The following is a 19,719-nucleotide window of genomic DNA, read 5'->3' on the forward strand; positions in this document are numbered from 1 at the left end:
TGCAGCCCTGGGGCAGGCCCTGATCCCTAGGATAGGACCAAGAACCAGCCGGAATGGAGTCCCAACACTTTTATTCCCTGGATCTGTGGGATTTATTTTTTCATCAGTTCTAGGGAAGCAGTGAAAAAAGGTGTCAGGCCTTGGGGATAATTTATATGAGTAAACACGTAAGGAGTAGGGTGAGCCAGAGCATGAGAATTAAGGCCATTTATCCAGGCTTTGATGCTGCTTGCCCTCTGGTCCAGCCTTCCCCACAGTCTCCATCACGCCACTTTTAACCCTCTCCTGGCTCTGCTCCACCTCAGGCAGGCTCGGGTCCCTGCCCAGCTGCCTTCTCTTCCCCAGCCTGCTGCCTGGCTCTCCGCCCCTCCCACGTCCCTCATTAAAGGCCAGGGAGAAGGTAGCAGGATGTGGCGGTGGCCTCCAGCTGAGGCCTGCTGGCTGATTCTGAAGGGAAGGCACGTGGGTTTACGCCCTCCCTCCTCACCCTCCCTGTCTCTGAAGCTGCCTTCTCCAGCCTGGTCTCTGTCCAGTGTGTCTTATATGGCCAGCCCGGGGCTGCCTTTCCATGTGGACTCTTTTCCTCTCCCCTTCTCTTTACTCCATCTTCTAAAGATGCGCTCCGCACAGCCAAGTGGCACCAGGCTAAGGATGCTTTACACTTGAGAGATGAAGTAATAACAGGTGGCAAGAGCAGAGACTGCTGGAGCCCAGGATTTCAGTTGCCATGGAAACGTGTCAGACCTGTGGAGGGACACAGGGACTGTCAGCCATGGAAGGTGTTGGGGGAACAATTCAGAGGGGTGAAGAGAGGCACATCTCTTTCTGGAAGGCTCTACTCGTGGCCCTGAATTCCCCAAAGGCCGCATGCCCCCCATCTAGCAGGCCCCAGAGAAATAGCTGTGGACCTGGGGCTGGCAGGCAGGCGGGCGGATGCTGAGCATGGCCGCAGGCTTATGCACACCAGGCCCTGGCAGGCAGTCCAAGCATCTGCTCAGAATGGGAGGCCATGCCTCTGTGTGTGTGCCAAGGAGGAGCGTCGACTTCTGGCCTGCTTCCTGTTTCCCCAGGACTCCTGGGATGCAGCTCTAGTCTCCACAGAACCCAGGTGAGGGGCTGTTGCTGGTGGCCAGACTGTCCCCACCATTAATTGCTTTCATGAGTGGCAGCAGAGATTGGACTGAAAGTGGGAAAGACAGCGCTGTCTGTGTGATCATTTTATGGACAATTTGGGGACTTTTGCTATCGACACAAAGCCTATTGAACTAGAAAACCTGAGAGCGTGCACTCATGCCCTTTTAGGATGCCTGCACTCCCTTGCCTGAGCCTGGTGCAAGCTTGAGGCTTAGCTTCCCTTTCTTTTCTTTTTTTTTTTTTTGCATTGAGTTATGTCAATACTCCCCCATGCCTTATGTTATTTTTTTCCTGCATTTCTTTATGAACTTTGCCCCTGATTTCCATTTTAGTTTTTTCCTTTGAGCTTCTTGAGAGTTACCACCCTCAGGTAAATTCCTAAACCTTTAAGGCCCACTTTATTTTCTCCACAGTTTGCTTGCATTTCTTCTATGATCTCAACCCATGAACATTAATCAAGAGTAAGCCAAATCCATCACTGTGGACACTGCCATCAAGATACCTCAGGTCTTTACCCTCCCTGTCATCTTATTCTATAAAGTGAGACTCAATTTCCCATCAGCAGAAGCAGAATCTCTATTTAAATCCCACTTGCAAGGTTTGGGTGAGCTTCCTATTTATAGTAAAATCCTTTTTTATAATGATCTCATATACAGTACCAGGAAATTGCTCACGGCTGGGTCAGGCCATAGGCCAATCTGGCTGTGGTGTGAGCTTGTCTTAAAAACATCCCTTCATGAGCCTCTGGAATCCTCTAGAGAAGTGTTTTCACAGAGTATATGACAATAAACAGGGTCGCCCAGGATGGATTACTGTGGTAGGGACGTTAAATTTAAGTTCAAAAGGAATTTCTGCTTTTATTAGGCCAATCTCAATAATTTTTATGGCTTTGGGCTTCGTAAATAACATATGGGGTGAATCAAGTTGACACTAAAGAAATTTATGAAATACTTGATATGCAGGGTATGGCTAGGAAGTGTTTGCCTCTAGACTTCCCAGGAGGCAGGGGAGTGAGATTAGACCCAGGATCTTGGGACACAGACAAACTGGGGTTGCACCCTGCTTTTCTCTTCTTTGTAACTGGGATCTGGAGCCAGCACCTCGGTTTCTTTGGATTTCAGTTATCTCATCTGTTAAATAATCCTACTTTACAAAGACTCTGCAAGAATCAATGAAATAGTGTATGTAAAGCATCCAGTGTAAGCTCCACCTCAGTTTTGTAGTGTACTAAATTTCTTCTTTTTCTTCTCAGTAAGCAGTTGAGCAAAAGGGAGGCTGACTGGGTAGGTGTGACTTGGCATCCACTTCTCAAGGGTCAGTGAATTATGACCTTATATTTTCCTGTGTGATTGTGTACAGTGTTATTCTTCCAGCAACACAGGGCCCTTAGGGCCCTGTACTTGGGGAGCTGGCCGCCATTAGTCCAAGTCAAATGACCCACCCATCCATTTGGATGATACAGATTAGTACTTTTCTTTGAGGAGTTGGGAAATAAACCAAGGGCAGTGAGTGATATTCAGAGGGATAGATAACTCTGCCACAGGGAAAGCAAACACAGTGCTATGTCCCCATAAGGAGGAGATCCCAGGGGAATCACAGTGACACCTGTTTACATCTCTGCCATCCCCTTCTAAGCCATTCATCCCACAGATTGCTGTCAACTCTTTCTGGTGTGCAAGGCACGTAGATGCTCCAGCAATGAGTTACACATGGTCCTGGACCTGAAGGAGTAGATCATTTAGCATGAGGAGATGAGGTGGGTGTGCACATAAATCAACAGGAGAAGGGTCACAATGGTGATGCCAACAGAATGCCCTCCCCAGTGCGTGACCGGTCATTTCTAACTGGGAATTGGGAGAGCTCCATGGGAGAAGCCTCACTCTGAAACCAATCTTAAATACTAAAAAATGGAAGCAAACCAGAAGCTTAAGGTATTAGTCTGTCCCGTGCCATTTCACCATGAAGGATGCTTTGGGCTCAGTGTTGCAAGAAGAGAGTAGGAACGGAAGCAAAAGGGATTTGTTTGAAAATAAAGCATAGCTGTTCACTGTCACTTTCTATATTGGACTCATTAGAGGACCAAAAATACACACCTTATCCCTGCTGGCTTGGTATACACCGGGGCCTGGGAGTGAGATTTTAGCACCTCTCTCCCTCCCTTGAACAGGTACTTTGTATGACTAACAGATAGCACACACACATACACACATGCATACACATATGCATACATAAATACATATATGGGGACTTTGCTCTGACTCCATCTCATTGGAAACTTCTCTTTAGATGAATTAAATTCAGTTCCTTTGGTCTTTTTATATAGGATTATTCCCTCCATCACTATCTGCTTTGCTCTATTAGGTCATTCTGATTTTTTTTTAAATTTCTTACAGCATTGGAGTTCTTGATTCAGTAGGGTATTCTACCAGTGATCTGTTAGTAGCAAACACTGTAAAGAATAATCTGTAAGTTCTTATACTCTATATTTTACTTCTTTATCCTCATATATCACAGGGGATACAGTGTGTTGGAGACAATCAGATTGTCTGGTTGCTTAAAGATTTTGTAAATGGGGAGGAAATCTGACATTTATGGGAAGTTCTTTTTTTTTTTTAAACTTTTTTTTAAATTTTTTATTGTTGGTTGTTCAAAACATTACATAGTTCTTGATATATCATATTTCACACTTTGATTCAAGTGGGTTATGAACTCCCATTTTTACCCCGTATATAGATTGCAGAATCATATCAGTTACACATCCATTGATTTACATGTTGCCATACTAGTGTCTGTTGTATTCTGCTGCCTTTCCTATCCTCTACTATCCCCCCTCCCCTCCCCTCCCCTCCCCTCCCCTCTACTGTCATTCATTTCTCCCCCTTGTATTATTTTTCCCTTTCCCCTCACTTCCTCTTGTATGTAATTTTGTATAACCCTGAGGGTCTCCTTCCATTTTATGGGAAGTTCTTAAGACTATAAGAAAGACAGATGAGGAGATTGGGCCTTTTGAGAGTTATTTTGTTTTGGGGGGCGATAATAATACATTGGATTCTTTGACTGCCTTTCTATAGGAAGTTACCTAAGTTGTGATTGGCATTTGTACATTTTGTATCCAGTTCATATCCATCATGAAACTTATCTTTGATGTACCTTTGGCCCCTACGTTTTATATGCCCTACCTCAATTTATGTTTACCACTTGATGGATTTCCATCTATTTCTTGATGAGAAAAAAAGTTGATTTGCTTTCTAGACATTCTTGGATTTTCTTAGGAGAGTTCTAAAAATGGAAAGATGGAATTGAAGGGGAATGAAGAAAGGGATGCTGGTACTTCTGGATTTGGGCCAAGCACATTTTATAGGCAGAGTAATATTTTTGCAGATATACTGGATTTTGGAGCATATTTGCAAAACCATTCAGTATGCCATGTGGATGTCTTAGAGATCCAGTGGCTGAGGGAAAAGCCCATACTCAACAGACCACAGAGGGCAACCAACTCCTCTGCCTCCCCCAAAGGCCAACACTTTCCTAGCAGAGAATTGTCTGCCTCCCTGAAGATGGAAATCAATGACTTAGAAACTGATTAAACCATCCAAATAGCAACTGATAAATGGATTAACCCTCTGTAATATAATTCTGCTAGCTTTTGTCTTCCGCCTTCCCCAGGTAAGTTTTCTATTCCTGGAGGCAAAGCAGAGGCACGGACGAAGTGAAGGCCAGAGGGAATCATATTAAAGCGGGTGAATCCGTTTATCACTTACTGTCTGGCTGGTATTTCTGCTCACATATCTTCTTCCTTTTACTGATTTGTACCCTACGGGACCCTGATTAATGCTAGCCAGTGAATAATGAAGATAGCAGCAGGCATTGGGGATACCGAGGGGGAAGATACCCTGTGGTTAAGGCTGATCCCACAGAGGAGAGAGAGAGAGAGAGAGAGAGAGAGAGGCTGACTTTTCTTCTTAGTTGCAAAATAGAGAGTGTGAATGTGATAAAGAAATCCCTCCAAATAGTAAGAGAGAAACAGAGGAAAATTGAAGCATTTCTCTCATGTAAAAAACCTGCCCAAGACTTTTCAACCAGTTCCTAGAAACTGAGAATGATTTCTGTTTGCAAAGACGTGAGGTTCTCATGAAGTTTTGTTTTCGAGGTCATGTCCCATGATTTTTTTTTGCTTTTGTTTAAGGACTTCCAGTTATGTGTGAAGGACTCAGGCTTAAACACATGCTCACTGAGTCACCCGTTGGCCCATCCCTGGTGTGAGGTTAAGCTTAGCACCTGGTAAACTTGTGTCCAGTGTGATTCTAGGCATTTAGGGTCTGCAGATTAGCTTGTCCTGAGTGCTTCTATGATCAATGAGTCTGGGCTTCAGGGAGATGAAGCTGAAGAAGAACAGATATCTGTGTACCTGCCAAGATGTTACTCAAAGTCCCCAAGAGCATCTCTAGTTGCCTCCTGGTAATGACCAGCTGCCGATGTTTCTTTTGCAGGGACAGGAGGGATCTCTCCTAAGTAAGAACATCTTTCTCAAAAGCAAGGCCCAGGCACTGACCATTTCTCCTCCTCTAGTCATGAGTGTTTATGGTTTCCATCTGATGTTTGGGGCCTTGACTTGGAAAACTGGTCGCTCAGGGTTAAGAGAAGTTCACTTGACTAATCATCCTTTTGGATGGTTTCTTCATCCAGAGGAGCAAGGTGGTTTCTATAGAACTGGAAACTATTGCGAAAACTTGCAGGCCTTTGTACCATTGAACCAAGAAGGATCAAAAAGAACACCTAGGGCTGGGGATGTGGCTCAAGCAGTAAGCGTGCTCGCCTGGCATGCGTGCGGCCCGGGTTCGATCCTCAGCACCACATATAAACAAAGATGTTGTGTCCGCCGAAAACTAAAAAATAAATATTAAAAAAAATTCTCTCTCTCTCTCACTCTCTCTTTAAAACAACAACAACAACAACAAAAACCAAAACAAACAAACAAACAAACAAAAAAACACCTAGCCCAGTATCACAACTGGGTTGTAACAAAACTTGACATTCCAAACTTCATATTCTTTCTGGAGTAGATTCCACCATACTGTGGGAGGAAAAGGTAGGAACACATCTCAGCCTAAAATTGGAATTTTTCAATGTTTCCACAGCCCAGAAAGGACCAGATGGGACAGTAATTCCCAACAACTACTGTGACTTCTGCTTGGGGGGTTCCAACATGAACAAGAAGAGCGGGCGGCCTGAAGAGCTGGTGTCCTGTGCAGACTGTGGACGCTCTGGTGAGTGTGGCCCCTTCCTGCATCCTGTGCCCGTAGATCAGGACTCTTCCACCTCCATTTCTCTGCCATCTTTTGGTGGTGGTGGGTGGGAGAGGGCAGCAGAGATGTGATGCTGGTGGTGATTTTGAGTCAAGGGGGGTTTTCAGGTCATTTTGAAATTTTTCTTCTTTGGGTCTTAAGAACCAAAAGTTATGTTCTGGTTCTGGGGAGAAGAGAAAGGAGGAAGTTTTGACTTGGGTCTGGCTTTTCCATGAGGAAAGGGAATGTAAACTTTCCATGACGTTATTTTGTGTCATGGATGATGGTGAGGTAGAGTGGAATACTTGGAGACACAGGCAACGTGCTTTCTTGTACTGGATGATGCACATGTAATAGAGAGATGTGTTTGTTATGTGGAAATACCTGGATGACCCTGGAGAGACAGGTACATGAACCTTGGGAAAGCAGTCACTTTATGAATCGCGGGAATCAGAGATTCAAGGGCTCCTGGGTAGCTACATAAACACTTCACCTCCATTGGCCACTCATCCCATTTTCTCATATGGAATAGAAAAAATAAACCCTTATAAATCAAGGAGGCAAAAGGGCAGGCATCTTGGGGCTGATCTGGAGTTGATGTGTGTTTGTTGTTATTGGTTTCTTTGTTGTTGTTGTTTTGTTTTTATCTTTAACCTAACCAAAGACTAAAATACCAGAAAGAGACTTTTGGTCTTATTCCTTCATTCTTAAAATGAGTTCAGGTTCTTTGCTCTTATTTTCAGTTCTAACCAAACCATTATTTTGGGCTGATTATGGTTGGTTGGTGCTATCTATTTTTCCTATTGTTTTATATCATAACTAGACTAATGCACAAGGTAGGGAGGAAAGAGGATCGTAGACCATCTTTAGTCTTATCAATGGCTCCCTAGCAGGTGAAGCAGTTGGGGTGGGTGGTTGGTTTCAGCATGGGAGACATTTCTCCCTACTACCTTTCCGCCAAGTATTGTTTCCACCCCCAGTCCCAAGAGAAGGACTGAGGTGACCACATCTTAGTTTACCACTCAGTTCCTCCTTGCTGTGTCTGCAAATCTTAGCTTTAGATCTTTTATATTTTGATGTCTGGGTTGTTTAGGGCTCAAGATTGCCTTGAATGACAAATCAGTCATTGGAAAAGGACTGGTTTCTGTTGCACACAACCTTCAACATTTAACTCCCAGGGGACCTGCCAGGGTGGCCCTTTTATGCAATTCTGTCAATTCATTTATGATCCAAACGATGCCATATGTTGGATTTTTTTATTCTACTCATGCTAGCTTAGGAGACAGGGCCCTGTGATACTTTATTCTGGCTTTTAGACACTTAAAAAGAAAAAAAAAATGAAATTCAACTCTGTGTTTTTTTTTTTTTTGAGAGCAAGCAATCAGACAAAATCTCTACTGCCAGAAGCAAGGTCACTTGGTGGAGTAATGCTCTAAGCAGGATATTATGGACTGCTCTAGGTTTGGACAGGTTAGAGAGGGCAGCTTCAGAGCTCTCATTGCAAACTGCTATCATTTCTCCCTTTTCTTTCCTACAAAAATTGGGTTACTTGAATTGGATCCATGGGGGCATCAGAGGTGGGAAGTTGACTGTATCCACACCAAGCCCTCTCTTTCCACAACCTTCATGCAGTTTTTCGCTCCCAAGTTCTGTCTGCTACGTGACTCAGGGGACCATTTATAACAACCTAGATATTCTCATTGCAATTGCCTAGGATTAATTTTGGTGGATCATTTAGTCAAGGTCTGACTCTGATTTTCCTGAAATAGTTGATACCTTGGGAATACAAAGGCTGTGTCAGCCCATGGGATGTGCCTGTTAAGGCAGGTGGGCTGGAACTTCTCTGGAGCCTCCCCAGGGGAGGAGTATGAAGCCTGGAGGAGTTGCCTTTCCCTGCCCACCTATCCCACTACTGTTTCCTGGGAGAAAGTGGGATGCCTGAGACTGGCACTGTAAGAGGGGCATTGCCACCATATCCGGGGCATTCCTGGGACCCAGAATAATGTGAAGAAGTTTCAAAACGAGTTTTGCAGATTTCAGGATACTGTGTTTTATTAGGCTGATTCACCCCTACTTTTCACCTTCTTAGTGTTCTGATTTAGAGCTCACAATCTGAACTTTCTGGAGCAACTAAGACCTGGGCATGTTCAGTGGCTGGAGCGTGTGGGTTTGTGTGCGCGCGCGCACGCGCTCCTATGCCTGAGTGTGGGTACGGATCCCAGGAATTTCTTCCAGGGGTTCAAGAAAACGAGAAGCTGTTTTTATTACCTACCACTTATCGGAATTTCCAACCTCTTTTCGCTTTCAGTGCAAATGAACTACATGGTGTAAGGGTAGAATTGAAAGGGTTCCGAAAGAATGGGATTAGAAGCAGGTGAAAATCAAAATAGAGCGGACAGAGGATTAACCACACTGAATGGGTTATCTGACAGTAATACCTTTGTAAAGCTGACTGTCAAAGTGACGGACAAACATTGTTCCAAGAAACATCAACCGAAAACACCAAAGAAATACCAACCAGGCTTAAAAACCACCAGGAGAAAAATCATGGTCTGGGGCAGGGTGGAGGGAGCACACGCGCGCGTGTGTGCGTGCGGGAGGGGAGAGATGGCGCTGCGTCTCTCGCTGTCAGAAGCTGTGGACGTGTGTCTGATGGTAGGGACGATGCCTTTTCGGGGGAGGTGGGAATCCTCTTCCCTGGAAGCGTGTGCTTTGTCCCAGATCCCCGTCAGCAGGTGATGTACCCGGTTAATTCTTTTTTTTGGTGTGACAATGGTTCACTATCTTGCTATTAAGAGTAACACGGTCATAACGTAATGAGAATATTAATAATGCTGTCTGTTGCTTAACCCATGTGCTGATATATTCATCATACGTGTCAGCTCATTTGGGAGGAGAAGGCAGGAAGGAGAAGGAGGCAGCGGCCGCAGCACGCACCACGGAGGACTTATTCGGTTCCACGTCAGAAAGTGACACCTCAACTTTCCACGGCTTTGATGAGGACGATTTGGAAGAGCCTCGCTCCTGTCGAGGACGCCGCAGTGGCCGGGGCTCGCCCACAGCAGATAAAAAGGGCAGTTGCTAAAGCCCGCGGAGCGGACTGGGCGCTTGGCCATCCCCCTCTGACTCTGGTCATTGTTCTGGTTCTGATATATATATATATTTTTAAATGAAAGACGACTTAGTTTTTTCCCTTGATCCTTTTGCTTCTTCCTCCCACCTTCCATGAGTCCTTTCCCCTCGCCATCCCTCTGTTTTTGGGTGTGTACAACAGAAGCACAAACTACTGAAAACAAAACAAAAAAGACAAGAGAGCAGAGCGAGCGTTCTTCAGAGAGATGGCACCGTGATGTGTTATTTATGTTCCCTAGAAATAGGAAGTTAGATGGTTCCTCTCTTTTTTTTTTTGGGGGGGGGGAGGGGATCTTTTTGACATGAGCAGAGTTGATTTCCGCAGTTTTCATATTTATTGGTAAAGATGAAGAGAAGAGGAACACTAGGTTTGGAAACAAAGAGCCAATAACATTAAAGTTATTATTTATATATGCTAGCTATTATTGGAGTCGGACTTTTTTATTTTTATTTTTGTTTTGGAGAGAGTGAGAAAAGGGAAATCAAAGGCATCTCAGTAATACCCTGTTTAGAAGCAAGCCGCTGGGGGGAGTTTCCTCAATGGGAGAGGATGGCACCTCCCTGTGCCCCACAGAGTCTGTGGCTCCCCATGGCAGACCCCCTCCCCATGTCTCCTCCCTTGACCTTTCCATCCTCCTCTCTGCTTGCGGGGGGGGGGGGGGGGAAATGGCAGCAGTCCCAGAGAAGGCCAGGCACCTGGCCTCCCTCCAACGTCGGCCCTGACCAGCAGCCGCCTCCTGGGCTCCTCCTTGGTCCAGCAGAGCTGCCGTTTCTGTGATGCTGGCTTTTCCTCACTTTCTTCCTGGCGAAGAGCAACTTCCAAACGCAGGAATGGAATATAAGCAAAAGTCATGGGCTCGGCAGTGACAAAGCGACCTGAGGCCACCCTCGTGGAAGAAGGACACCTCACAGTATATCTCCCTTCCCCTTCCCCCTGTTTAAAACAGTTAACTGCTCATTGGATGATCCAGTCGCCTGTATTATTTCTATTTTTTTTTTTTTAGTGCCTGCCGGGCACTTTGTTTTATGTTTCCAATAGCACCTCCTGAAACAAACCAAAGCAACACTTGCTCAAGGCCTGGATGGAGAAGACCCGTTCACCTCATTGGCCGTCCCAAGCATGACCAGTTACAAGGCCCTTCTCAAAAGGTACGTCTTGGCTGATCTGTCTTACCACCCGGGCAAAACCATCATAGTTTTTTTTTTTTTTTTTTTTTTTTTTAGTTTTCTTTGTCTTTCTTTTTTCCTTTTTGTCCCCTTGGCTTGCTCTTTCGCTTTTCAGGGTTCCCCCTTCTTAGTGTGGGAGTGGCTCCTGGAGTGTCTTTCACCTGGTGGTCTGTGTGTGCATGTGGACTCTGCGGGCCTGGGTGCAGGCGTGGGGCTGAGCTTGCTTGGACTGTGTGGGAGGGGCTGTATGTGGAGAATGGGGGGGCTTCTGGCTTTAACTGCAAGAGAAGGTGGCTGGGGAAATGCTTGGCAGACTCTGCCTCTCTTGGCTGTGGTGAGAGTGGAGTTCAGGGCACTGAGGCTGGAGTTGGTGGCTGGACTTGGGTAGGAATGAAGAGTGCAGCTTCAGGGCCCTGCATGTCTGGGTGGTTTTCTTAGCTCTGGGTACCAGTTTCACTGCGCAGGGGATGAGTCCAGATTAAAGAAGATCCTTGATTAGGCACAACAAACAACAGGGCTGTTTGAAGATTTTTGAACTCCCACGACAGGTGTTCTCTGTGAGACATGGGCAGTGCCATTTGACTTGGGTTGGGAGATCCAAGTAGCTGCCCAGTTAAAAGGTTGATTGTCGGTGTCTGAGGAGATCTACTTTGATGATCCAGCCTTTGCAGATCCTCCTGAATTAGACCACTCCTTAAAATAACAAATCAACCCAACAAGTGCCAGGTCAAACAGACAGACCCACAAATGGACACTTTGGTGCTTCCCTGGTAGCCTGACTCGGAGAGGGCTTCCACTTTCCTCCTGTTTCAAGTGGGTATATGCTTGCTTGGGCATTTGTTCTGTTTTGAGAGATCAAAAGTAACAACCCCACCCACTTTTGGGATGTTCTGCCTAATCTGTATGTGGTTCTGTCCCTAGGGAGCCATGGCCTAAACCTCCACGGTTGTAATATTCCTGCATGCTCACATCTGTGAATACGCCAACATAGTTGACTCTGGTAGGTTTCTGCTAAGAGGATACAGCTAGCCTTGCTGTCAGTTTCCACCTCTGTCCTTTATTCCTGTGACTCAGATGTTGGATTCATAGCCTTATGATGTGCCTGACTGATGAAATGTGAGCTTCCATGTTAATAAAAGTATATGTTCAATCCACACTCTCATTTGAGAGCTGTCTAGTTGTTCTCGGTCCTAGCATTATCAGTGGCATCTTGGCTTTGAACTTGAGATTTAAAAAAGATCCACATAATTAAAACACATTATGAACTTGTTGTTCTAATGGGGGAACCAATGGTTTAGAACTGTCTAACAAGACAAATTCCTAGGGAAATATCTGTTTGAGGATAAGTCTTATCTAATTTATTTTTACTAGTACAACTTGATTCCGATTTCTCTTAGTAGGGAATAGCAGACATCCTCGCCTTTCTTAGCCAACGTGAGCATAACAGTGTTACTTAGCATTGCCTGAGCATCTTGTCTCACCTTGATTATAGCATCTCTCAACAGACTCAGAATTTATATTCTTAAGAAAGAAAGAAAGAAAGGAAAATGACAAGACGAGAAAAAAGAACTGGAAGAAAAGATGATCAAGTTCAAATTTTTCACTTTTTAGTTGAGAAAGTTCAAGTTAAGCTTGAGAGAGTGGAATGGATGTTGCTTTGGAGGCAAACGTCTTAAGGCAAAGCAAGGAAACTCAGAGAAAAGCCAGAGGAGTCCTGGAGGTTGCTGTTGCCCCCACCCGCTTCTCTAGATAACAAGTCTCAATGTTTATGCATTCAGTACTGTTCTGGGTGCTTTCCTTGGAATGGTTCATTTAATCCTCATAAACACCCTTTGAGATAAATGCTTATATTATCCCCATTTTATAGATGAAGACACTGAGGCTTAGTAATAAGGTTAAAAGGATATCTAAGCCCCCCCCCCACCCCGCCACACACACAGTAAGGGGCTAGGTTCTGATTCCCAGAAACCTAGAATGTATACATTCTACCATGATCTAGCGGACACTTGGATGGTTTTTGGTTAGGGAATAGATATGTATGTGCATTCATGTAAACCTTACTCAGTTTCAGCTAAGAAAAAGAGTATTTATAATGAGTATAGCTTTAAACATCAACCTTCTTAAAAGCAATTTCAACCACCAGAGAGTAAACAAACTATTAGATCCTAGAAAAGAAAATTTTAATCAAGGTTCTATGCAGAATATTAAAGATAACTCATTTTCTTTCCTTTCTATTTTTTTTTTTTAGTTTTAGATGAACACACTGTATCTTTATTTATTTTTATGTGATGCTAAAGATCGAACCCAGTACCTCACATATGTGAAGCAAGTGCTTTACCAATGAGCTACAGCCCCATCCCAGATACCTAATTTTCTAAACCATCATTTCTGGATATTCTCTCCCAATGCCTCTTGGGGACAAAGAGATCTCCTTTCATTGTCGCCTCAGGAATTGCAGGAGCTGTGTGACCCATGGACACACATAACTTTTTGTGGTTGCTTTTGTTAAATAAGGATCACGATTCAAATTTTAAAATAAAAAGGAAATTAGGATCATGAAGATGAAAACAATCTGACCCATTTCCTTTGTCCTTAGCTCAGTAAAGTTCCAGCATGTTTCAGAAATGTCACTAGTTTTCTGAGTCCTTGTCCAAACATAGGGGAACCAAAGGTATGGAACTTTCTAAATTTGTTACAACATTCAAATCCTCCAGGGGGAATTGTTGATGTAGAGGTGACTATTGTTGCTATGAAAGGTGACTATCTGGTGTTTTATTTTTCAATCCAGAATAATCTAATTCTTTGTATCTGTTACTGAGACTATGTAGAGATCAGATACTATAATCACTACAACACAGGGGATGAGAAATATGCATTTAATTTTTTAAAGGTACTTTAAAGCCAGTAATCCAATTTGCTGCTGCTATTTTAGAGAGCAGGATTTAATAAAAAATATGATGTTCACATCGATAGTATCCCTTTAAGTCTTCCTGCTCTCCATGCACCTAATGGGCTGCAGCCTGATATGGCCTTTATATAGCACTTGAGGGAACACAAGATCATTACTCGGGGAAAGAACTAAAGGCTGTTTGGAGGTTCTTACTTCATGGTGGAATAAAATTAATTAATTTTATCCCAATATGCCTCCTGTTGCAACTGATGAATATGATCTTGAATATGTACTTAAAGTTTGAGCAGACTCATGAATTAGGAATTTTTCCACAGGGGATTTTGTTTACTGCTGGAAGTGGAGTTGCTTAGGTGGGTTTTTGGAGTGAGGCATTTTTGATCTGGTGAGTAGAACCTAGGGTAGAAATGAGAAGCTCCAGTGTCTAGTTTTGTTGCCATGAGGCTCTGCCTCAGTTTACCTATTTTTAGGATGTGGACATCTCTTTCCTAGTCATAGTATATAATCTTTATTATCTCATAATGAATCTTAAAACAACTCTGAGGTGGGATGGATGTCATTTATTCCCACTTTACTGGTGAGGAAACCGAGGTTCAGTCAGGTTAGATGTTTGGTCCAAAGTTCCAGTGTTAGTAGTTGGCATCTGCGTCTTCTAATTTTCTTTCCTAAGTCTATACTAATTTCCCCAAAGATCACATTTCACAGATTTCTGGAGTAAAATCAGTAAAGGGCTTTGAGTCTTTTGTTTAAGACCTTTTTGGGTCAAGAGGAGGTATTTGATTCTGTAAAACACAAACAAAAACAGAATAAACCCAACTCATTGCAGAGTATAATCCTGCAGAAACACAGCTGGGTCTGAGACTTCAGGAACTTTCTGACAGAACCAAGATTGAGCTTCCTGAAGGGCAGTGTCTTGGTGGTGAGGTGGGGGGTGGTAAGGTGGCAGGGAGTAAACACTTGGGGCCCTGTTTTGGTCACACACCCAAGTGTTTCTCACATGAAACATTGACTTATGTGACTCAAATGTGCTTAATAAAAGTGATTTCTGACCATCTACTCAAAATAACAGTATAGGAAAAACCATTCTGCTTGATTGATTTACAGAACAACTGAGATGATGGAAGGTCCCCGTCAGGACTGAATTATTAGTTATAAACATTGGCCATAGGTTTTCAGATTATCTACACACTGGTCCTCAGCCAATATTTAAGACTTTAAACATTTTAAATTTTGAAATAAATGCATACTTACAGAATACTTACAAAAACAATAACAAAGAATTTCAGTGTATCCTTCCCCCAGATTCTCCAAATCACCACAGTACTATGATCGCAATCGGGAAATCAACATTGACACCACACTACAGTCTACAGACCTATTCAAGTTCTGCCAGTTGTTTCACTAATGTCCTTTTTCCGATCCAGGATCACATGTTGCATTTATTTGTCTTATCCTTTTAAAGTTCTTTAACTTGGAATAGTTCCCCAGTCTGTCTTTGTTTCTTGTAATCTTGATATTTTTTGAAGAATATTGGCTGATAATTTCACAGAAAGCTATTCACTTTAGGTTTGGGTGCTGTTTTCTAATGATTAAAATGAAATGGTGACTTTTGGTAAGACTATCACAGAAATGGTGTCATATCCTTCCCAATGCATTATATCAGGAGGTACATGAATGATTTACCCCATTAGTGGTGGTTCAGACGTTTAGCCTTTGAGCTGAGGTTTCAGGCTAGTGTGCTAACAGACCTGGAATGCTAATATTTTTGTTCAGATATACCTTTGTTCTTTTGGTGACCGTAGACTGAGTAATAGGAATATGCGTGTGACAACTCAGTCCTGTAAAGAATACGATGCAATTAAGTATGGTCCAGTGGATTTATTGGTCAATGGATTTATTTGAAATTTCCATGGGCAGTCTAGGTATTCACTGATAGTTAATGGGTAGGTGTTGTTGTGGAGTATATGTGATTATTTTTGTGTGAATCACAGTAGTGAGGGATTTTTTTTTTTTTGACGGAGTTATCCAGATAAACCAAGAGCTCTGACTGACAGTCACTGTTTAATAGACAAGAATATCTGTTGTCAGAGAGAATGGAGATAGAGTTGAACAAAAAGCAAAGCTGGAAATCACAATTTGATCCATGAAAAATGGCAAAAATCACAATATGCAGACATGCTTAAGGATTATTCTGTAGCATTTTGTTCCTGCTATTAGTCTTTCTCCTCTAATACATGATGTGCTTCTTGAAGGCAAAGGTGATATCACTTGTGTCCCTGGGATAGTGCCCAACATCACAGTGCCAGAGTTATTGGCCGAAACAGACTGAGTCCCAAGCAATGTTTCTGAGCTAATTAGTCGAAGTATTAATGAATCTCATTTTATACCTAGTGAATAGTCAATAAAGACTGTTGACAGAGAAGTTAGAGAAGTCATCTCTTGATGCAGGTATCATCGGTCAAGTCAGAGTGGGTAGATGAGATCCAGGGGTCAGTGAAGTGATGTGAGGCTGTGAAGACAGGGGTGGGGGAGGGTGGATGGTGAGTGGATGGATGAAAAACTGAGCCTCCTTGGAGGGGACCAAGCACAGGAGACTGAGGACGCAGCAGGACATTGCCTATGGCCTGCAGTTGGCCAAGCCAGAGGCAATGAAAGAGAAGTGGATATTAAGAGTGCAAAGTTGGCAACTAATCAAACTGTTTTCTAGGTGGCTTAACTGGGGCAAAGGAAGAAAAGTGTGTGTGCGCATGTGTGTGTGCTTTGGTAAGTGTGCGTGTTGGGGGAGGTCGGGTGGACATTTTGAAAACTGAAAGGGCCTGATGGTATGGCTGTGAGAGACTCTTCAACAAAGTGGCAGGTGACATCCAACCAAAAGGGTTGGAGAACTCTGGGGAAGGCACAGAAAGGCTTGTGGCCAGGGGTGAAATCTTAAGAGGATAGTTGGCAGGCAGTCTATGGGAGGCAGAAGAAAGGCCACACTGGTTTCTCTCTCAAGTGAAGGGACGGGAGGCAGGTGACAGTGGTCAAGAGGAGTTAACAGGGGTGTGGGTGTGGGAGGAGAAACCCGTCAGGGGCACCAGAACTGCAGATCAGAGAGGTGAGATGGTGAATAGGGGCAGATGTGGAGGGAGAACATGTGGTGGTGGAAGTGGAGTCCTTTTCAGCCTTCCTTCGAAAGCATAAGTAGATGGATGGAGTCTTGGCCTTGGAAGGGTATCTAATCTAGGCCTGTGCACCTGGCCAGGGAGCAGTATGCTGGTGGCAGGCATCTTTTGAAAATTTCAACTTGGAGGATGCTGAGCTGCTCATTGGTTTTGAACTTCATTCCCTGCTGCTTTGGCCACTTTCCATTTAGGCCCTTCCCCTATGAGCTCAGTGTGATGGGGCTCTGTGGGGGCACCCAGCTTGGCCCTCAGGAACTGCTACTGGGGTGAAATGTTAGCACCCTTTCCTTTTAATGCCCACTCCTTGTACCAACTCCTCTGTGTCGAAGACCACAGCAACTGAACAGGTTCCCTTTCAGCTAAAAGCAATCGATGCCTGGTTGGTACCTATCCGGGCTAATGGACCCACTTGGTTTGAAGAGCCACCAGCTTCTGAGGCTTGGGATCCACAGGCCAGTGGAGGACAGGAACCGACCTCTTGGCTTGGTCCTGTCTGCTAGTAATTGGGACACCCTCAGTTTACTTGGGCCAGGACTGGAGATGAGTATGTGTTTGTGTGTGTGAAGCAGTGTTCTTTTGGCCTTGGGCCAAATGGGACATCAATTGGGGTTTTTTTGTGAGTGCAGTTGGTCCTATAGCATAGAACCACGCACTTCCACGTAGGTGACTGACAGGCAGATGACATCACAATAGTCCTGTCTGGGATGTTTTAACTTTGAAAAGATTCAGTTTACTTCCAAGTAGAGGAGAACATTTTTTGGTTTTGTTTTGTTTTCTTTGTGAACACCCAGTGTCACCCTGCTCTGCCTCCGTAGGAATTGAACATCCAGTTGTGTTTTCCATCTCTTGGGTCCTGCTATACCTGCCCTGCCCTGTTCCCAGTTGATTTCATGCCACTGACATTCAAGGCACCAGAGAGCCCAGCCTGGTTTTCATTGCCCATGGTCATAGCTTCGTGAGCTCGGTTATCACTGTTGTTTCTTTGTTTTTCTTTTCAATTCATTTCATTTTTGCTGACCCCTTAATTGTCATCTTTCTTTCTTAGGTAGTCGTTCTGTGCTGTTGTTTTTTGTTTTATCTTTCATTCCCTTTCCCTCTGCAGTCAACACTCTGGCCTGGGAACTCCAGCATCCTTCAAGCAAGCCTTTTCTGAAGAAGGTGAAAAGAAGCCACCATGATCATCACCTCCTCCTTCTCCTCCTCCTCTTCCTCTTCCCTTGCCCGGCCCCCTCCTGTGCGTGTGTTTCAGCCGACACCAGAGCCTGGATTGTGGAAAAATCCTCCAGCACAACTCAGCTCAGTGAAGTCTCAGCAATGGCCTAAGTTTGTGCAATAAGAAGATTTTTTTTTTCTTTTTTAAAAAATTCGTCATAACTTTTTCTTTGAGAGTCTGTGAGAAAGCACCCAGGTCAGACTGGAATTTGCTCTACAATAGAAATAACTGAACACAAACAAACTGAGAAAAAAAAAAAAAAAGAGTTAACTATTTTATTTATTTCAATATTTAAAAGAAAAAAAGTGCTGACAGTGCACAGTATTTTTGTTTAAATACCTTCTACATCAAAAGTTAAAAGCAATTTTGTGAAGACACGAAATCAAAAGAGTATTTACTGTAAAATAAAGACTGCATATTAACTCTAAGGAAAATACCCCACATTTTTAATAAGAAAATAAAGATCAACTCTGCTCTCTCAGGCTTTAAAAAAAAAAAAAGCCATTCATGTATGTCTTTAGGTACTTTTATTTCTGCGAGTTGGATGTGGTAAGTGAGGAGTGATCAGTTTCCACCCACTTTTTCTTCAGAAGTCTGTTGAAAGTGTTGGTGATGTTAAATGATTTTGTGTTAAGGCTTGGCTGAAATAATTAGCCACCATTCAGCAGTTTCCCTGCCCCGATGCCACTCACCCCAGGCCAGCCCTATTTATCTGGTCGTGGAGAAACAGCCACCCGTCTCCTGCTTATCATAGCTGACGAGGCCTGGTTTAGAAAGGGATTCCATTTAGTGATTCGATATTTTCTCTGCAAGTTCAACAGATTTGAACAGAGACAACTTGGTTTAAAATAATGCAGTGAAGAAAAAAAAAAAAAACAACAGCAAAAACGAAGCGTTAGCTGAGATGATATTAGTTCAGTCACAATTCCTCAAGGGGGTTGGCCGAGGGAATCTTCTACCCGGCTGGCTTCAGGGTCCTGAGATTCTAGAGTTGTCCCTAAGGGCTAGGAAGGTCGACCCAAATTGTGGAAACCTCAGTCAGTTGCTTGTGGTGGCTGAGGAGGAAGGCAAGTCTTCTAACATGTCCTTTAAGTCCTGTGTGGAAGTGAGCGATGTGGCCCATGAAGTGGAATTCGGCGTAGTGTCTGCAGCCTAGCCAAGGAGTCTGGTGGACTGGTAGGCCACTGGAGTCTACTTTAGTCTCCCCACTGGGCTGGTCTTCTACACGTTAACACTCTTGGGTTCCCCTTCCTTGTAAACAGAGGCATGACACCTCCCTACAACCTAACGCTGGATATTCTCATTGGAAAGGTTCTTGGGTCACAGTGTTGCTAGGATGTTCCCCAACCTGAGAATCTCTTTTATCTTTGAAAGAGGAAGGTGGGAGGGCACCGACTTCCTGCCAGTTCATTCAGGTTCCCCATCAAGGCCAATCCCTGGGGTGGGGCGGATAGCACCCAGAGCGTCTTTGTATCATTTTGGAGCCCTTTTCTGTGACATTTTCTCAGAGAAAATGTCCCTTGTCAAAATGCTACTAATCTGCCCTCCAGCCAACTCCCAAAGTTACCACATGTGTAGAATTGTGATAAAGCTTTGCATAATGTAGGGTTTGTATGAAGTTTGTGTAAGTTTCTGTTAAATAAAAGTCTGTTTCCAATGCTCCTATAGCTCCTGTAAACTTTGCTTGTCCAATCTCATCCTCCAGGAGTTCCACTT

At 43.9% G+C, this 19,719-nt stretch overlaps 1 protein-coding gene and 1 long non-coding RNA gene across 3 annotated transcripts in view; both read left to right on the top strand.

The window, feature by feature from the left end:
- Dpf3 (double PHD fingers 3) overlaps window positions 1-19,719 on the top strand; it is a 249,781-nt gene that overhangs the window by 192,543 nt on the left and 37,519 nt on the right. The window contains exon 9 of the mRNA XM_071607396.1: window positions 6,273-6,401. Coding sequence (XP_071463497.1) covers window positions 6,273-6,401 — 129 coding nt within the window. The remainder of the gene's footprint in view (window positions 1-6,272; window positions 6,402-19,719) is intronic.
- LOC139703352 (uncharacterized) lies at window positions 10,263-19,668 on the top strand. Of its 2 annotated transcripts, XR_011705727.1 has the most exons (3): window positions 10,263-10,700; window positions 11,640-11,718; window positions 17,893-19,668. It is a non-coding gene; the product is annotated as an uncharacterized lncRNA (long non-coding RNA). The 2 variants fall into 2 exon arrangements; XR_011705728.1 differs by lacking the exon at window positions 11,640-11,718.

The sequence above is a fragment of the Marmota flaviventris genome, chromosome 2 (assembly GCF_047511675.1).
Source record: "Marmota flaviventris isolate mMarFla1 chromosome 2, mMarFla1.hap1, whole genome shotgun sequence".
NCBI classification, from domain to species: Eukaryota; Metazoa; Chordata; class Mammalia; order Rodentia; family Sciuridae; genus Marmota; species Marmota flaviventris.